This window comes from Limulus polyphemus, unplaced genomic scaffold, assembly GCF_000517525.1.
Source record: "Limulus polyphemus unplaced genomic scaffold, Limulus_polyphemus-2.1.2 Scaffold11374, whole genome shotgun sequence".
NCBI lineage: Eukaryota > Metazoa > Arthropoda > Merostomata > Xiphosura > Limulidae > Limulus > Limulus polyphemus.
In genome coordinates this window covers 8475-13568 of record NW_013676984.1, presented here as the reverse complement: position 1 = coordinate 13568, position 5094 = coordinate 8475, and the positions used below count along the sequence as shown (strand labels likewise).

At 41.4% G+C, this 5094-nt stretch overlaps 1 protein-coding gene across 1 annotated transcript in view; it reads left to right on the top strand.

Moving 5' to 3' along the window:
* LOC106476730 (histone-lysine N-methyltransferase 2E-like) overlaps positions 1-5094 on the top strand; it is a gene marked incomplete at its 3' end in the record, with an annotated part of 13988 nt that overhangs the window by 432 nt on the left and 8462 nt on the right. Inside the window, exons 2-3 of the mRNA XM_013937362.1 lie at positions 653-723; positions 1041-1085. Coding sequence (XP_013792816.1) covers positions 653-723; positions 1041-1085 — 116 coding nt within the window. The remainder of the gene's footprint in view (positions 1-652; positions 724-1040; positions 1086-5094) is intronic.

Sequence of the window (5094 nt, the reverse complement as noted above, 5' to 3'; positions counted from 1 at the left end):
TTTATTTAGGCCTATCTATGGCCTTCAAAAAGTTGACGACTCTATATGTTATAGATAGGCCTAAATAAAATGTTTTTAACTGTGTACCAGTTTAACGTTGAATATTATTTATGATTTTAATTTTGTCACTGGTTTAAGTGGGAAACTAAGTAAAGTGAGTGAAACTGCTTTAAGAACTTAAAATACTCAGACAACCAATACAATTAAAAACTTTTATTCTTTGACCAATCAATGGACACACAGTGAGTTTCAGTGTCAAATGCTGTCATTCTCAGGAGTGTTTTGATGTCAATTGTGTCTCTTGTAAGGCTTTTGATTGGTCATAGAAAACTGATTTTAATTGTATTTACATATTCTGTAAGATCTTCCACATTAGGTAACCATCTATGTTACATAAAACAAATTATAGGTAGGTTTTATTAGAAACTTATATTTAGGGTTTCAGTACTTGAAACTTTGAAGACCTGGGTTTAAACTAAAAGAAGCTTTTCATGTTGTTCATAGAACTTTGGATGTGAGCATTATTTAAATATAGAAAAATAGTAATTGAATTATACATTGTTATGATAAATCATTGGTGTAAATGCTAATATTTGGGCTCTGCTTGTTGAAACAAGATTCTCCTTGCTGAACATCTCGTTTTTTTTTCAAGGAGCACAAAGTAAGAAACAGGAGAGAAGTAGAAGCAGGAGTGGTCAAAGCAGAACAAACAAGAAAGTCAAGGTACACACACGTGTTTCTGTAACCTTAATTGTACTGTCATGTAAAGAAATGTGTTTCTACTTTTCACATGCTAGTGATTGTATGGATGGAGTCTGTATTTTTCAGTGTAAACATTTTGTCAAATGATAATAGCAGAGATGAAATTACAGATAATCACAACAAATAGCTAATTCTGAGTTTTATGTCTTATGGAAAAAATAAGTGTTTTTTAAGCATCATTTAGGATGATTTAATTAAAAGTTTAATCAATTTGCATAACTAAAACAAGGATTATCATATTCTTAAATGTTATGATGTTTTAAATCTTTTATCAATAGGTTAACAGTGAAGGAGCTGAAGCAGAAATAAAACTTAGAAGAAGGGTATGTAGACAGTTGTTTTGTTCACTTTCTGATAAGATAGATTTAAGAATTTCTTGTTAATACTATTAAAAATACTTGTCGTGAAGTGATTCCCTGTCTTCTGAATTCCGCTACGGTACTTACCTCTTCTCACAAGATTAGCTATTCTCATTCAGTGCTGCCTTCTGTATGTGAACTTTTTCTTTACACATGCCACAAACCATATCGCTCCCCCCTATTGGAATTGCAAGATTCCAACATGGCTGTCATGCATCACCTCCTCACCAATAGGAGCATCACATGATGCATGTGACTCCCTTTACACTCCTCTATCGAACTATCACTTCTCATTTGACAGCACTTGTGTTTGGACGTGCTCTTTTGTTTATTTAGTGCTTCATGTTCAACTTTGTTTTCTCATGAAGTGGTTGTTTTTTAAATTAATTTACTTTCATTCAGCCTGTTTCTTCTATTAGTATTTATCAGTTAATTTAATCGCCTTATTTTCTGCCTTTGAATTTGGTGAATCTTTCTGTGCAATGAATTTCAAAGGTAACATTACCACTTTTGGAGTTACACCAGCAGCAGCATTTTTTCTCAGGCCTCGGGTGTGGGCGAACCGATGGTGAATTTGTTTCTGGACATCACCTAGCCTCCTCCAGAACAGGCTGGTCCTGTGCAGGCTGAAGAAGACTTTAATTGTCTTTTTCCACCTCCAGATGTTTGCCGTTCCTTCCCATTCCCAACCCAATGAGTCTACTAGGCCTAATGCAGTCTTTGTGGATTTTGTGCTTCAGGGTTGTGACGTTTTATCCCTTTCCCCTATTTCTTATGCACCTCGTCCTTCCTTACTGCATGAACAATCTTTTTGGTTTTTCCTCTCGCACCTGATATTCAGCTTCGTGCTGATCACTTTGCCTCACAATTAAACGAGGGGATAAGCATGCCATGCCCCCTGTGGACTTCAGATCAGTTTACACTTTCCTACCATCATGCTGACTTATCCATTTCTATGCTAGCAGTTGTTAGGTTCCTTATTGATTATTTGGGGAGGGGGACTCCCGATTCATCTGTCAGTCTCACCCATGCCCAATATTCTCACTTGCGTCTCACCCTTACACATCTATTATGATATCTTTCTTTCATACACCTATCTGAGGCTCTCTACAGAAATACTAAGGGGTTTTCTGGAGATACCCTTGCCCTTCTGTCCTCCACTTCAACCCGCATTTCGTCTTTGGCTCTGGCTTTACATATGTGGTTTCTTTTTTGTTGGGACCTGATAGGTCGTGATGTTGTATTGGCTCTGGTCCATTTTACCTCAACATATCTTAGGGATTTATGTATGGCCACATTTCTGAGGTGTTACATTTTTGATACGGTCCCAGAAACTTTAGAACCTCGGTTGACATTGGTCCCACAACAATCCACCCTTAAGAATATTGTAGCTCGTTTGTCTCAGTCAGAACCTCATATGCCTCCAATTACTGTTTCCTGTCCTACCCTTTCCCAGCCCTTATCTCTCCCTTTTACTCGGGGTACTTCTTCTCGTCACACCCCCAAAACCCCCACCCACCCCGTCGCCTCCAGTACCAGTGACTACCCAGTTGGAGCTTGGCTTTTTGAGTTTCTTCATCACTGAAATTCCTTCATCAGCGATCAATGGGTGCTACAGGTTCTGTCAGAAGTATTCGTTGTCCAGTTTCTTTCCCCACCTTCCGTCTCTCCTTACTCCATTTCCTTCCCTCCTCCTCAAAGTCTGGTGACCAGCCAGCAAGGATTGGTGGCCGGTAATCGATTTATCTCGCCTCAGTCGCTTCGTTTCACTATTCTGGTTCATCATTGAGTCTTTTGTCATGCTGAGGTGAGTGTTTTATCCAGAGTTGTGGATGATCAAAATGGATGTTTCCAAAGCTTTCCTACATATACCGATATCACCTCAGTCTTGTCCTTATCTTCGGTTTGCCCATCTCAGGGTGGCTTATCAATTTTAGGCCCTCCCCCTTCGGACTTGTCTTGGCACCTTACATATTTTTCTGAGTAGTGTGAGCTTTTGCTTGACATCTCCATGCTCTGGGGCTGCAATTTCATTATTACATGGGTGACTGGCTTCTTCTGGTTCATTCCAAGCAGGAATCGGCCAATCATACTCAGCAGCTTTTTTTCTGTGGTGGCTCGGGTGGGCTGGTTGATCAAACTGGGTACGTTTCATGTACCCTTTATTACCCTACCTATCTTCTCTTTTATCCAGATCATTCTTTTCTCCCAAAGACCTCAGCAGCTCAGGAAGGTGGTTTCTCCTTTTCTCATATTTTCCTTTCTTTCATTTCCCATCTTTACCAACTGGATCCGGATAGGCTTCTGTGCCCGTGTCAGGGCTCTTCATTGTTATATTGCCCGTACTGCTTTCTTCTGGGGTACATGTACCTGACTCTTTATCCCCTGGCAATCCTCCTCCATTCGTGATCTTTCACCTTCTACCTTTACCAATTAGGTCCATCTTTTGGTTCAGTTGGCCTACTCCACCCTATCTTCTTACTCCCAGAATTTGTTCCAGATGCCCTCCCATCAGATCCAACACCTCACTTTTTCTTTTGCTTATCGTCACCCAATGGAGGTGATTCTGCAGTCCGGCATGTGGACCACACCCAGTATGTTCATCTCCCACTATCTCCATCATATTGCAGTTTCCTCTTTGTCAGGGTTTAGTATGCTACCTGTGGCCGTTCTTCAGACAACTTTGGTGCGACTCTCTATTTCATTATTCCATGGATCCCACTCTGTGGTGAGTGATGCTTGACCAAGTATTCTTTAACTTGAAATTTGCACTGTCCAGCCATGTTGACTTGCGCTTTATCTTCCATGGCTTTGCACACTTACCATTGAGATAGGGTGTTCCACAAGATCACTTGTAGGTGTATGACCTCATGATATTTTTCTTCATAAACATGCCTGTCCTGGATCATACCACCCATGGACTGCATGGGTAAAGCAGAAGGGGATTGCTGCCCATCCCTGCCATGTCTGGAGTGAATAACAGGTGATGATGTTCCTCTGAACTCTCCACTGCATTGCCACCCTCCTTTCTTCAAGTGGAGTATGGGAGTCCTTACCACTTTCCAGTTCCAAACTACTAGGGTGGTTGACCATGGAGGCACCATGCTGAATGAATTCCACACAATATCCATTCAGTTACAGAGTAGGGCAGCAATGTTCTGCAGGTATATCCTCTTATTTGTGATAACCAATGACAACAGAGTGAGACGTCAGTTCACCCCTTCAATTGGGAGCCCTCATCCTACCCTTTCATGGATGTCGGTACCCCATGGGCAGATTTTGGATTTAGAGTGAAATGATTAACAAAAGTCTTCATACAGGTTTCAGGTTGTCCGTCTTCCTCCCTATATTTCTTCCATCTGTGTTGTGGATCACAGTGGTTGTACATAGGATTGTTCTGGTTCTGTCCTTGGCTATTCGGCTGTCTCACATTCTCTCTCTTCTTATGAGGATGTTATTGCCATTTGGATGGTCCTGGCCTGTTTCGCAGGAGAGTTGATTGCATGCGATAGACATCCTTTCAATACCAGATATCAAGTTTCAGGATCGATAGCTCGGAGCTAATCCTCGTGTCATACTCGGGAATCAGAGTGGTTCGCAATCCCTCAGTTCTTGGGTTTGAGGTGAAGATGGTAGGATCCTTATCCTACCCTCGTGTGGATGTTGGTACCTCGTGGGGAGGTTTTGTATGTAGTTGACTTACCATGTACAGTTTGCTGCACCCTTGCCACTCTACACCTTTGGATGCATCCTTTGTTTACCCACCTTTCTCATTTCTATGGTTAGGATCACTTTCCTCCCACATACTCTCCCACTTGGATGTGCTCCTCTCATTTTCCACCCTTATATCTTATACATTCCACAGTTTGACTAAGAGTATACCTGGCTCAGAAGTGATGCAGTTCCCCTCTTCGTATCTGAATCTCATTTTCTGGGGTATCCTTCGGATGCTTTTGGGAAGGGTACTTCTGTC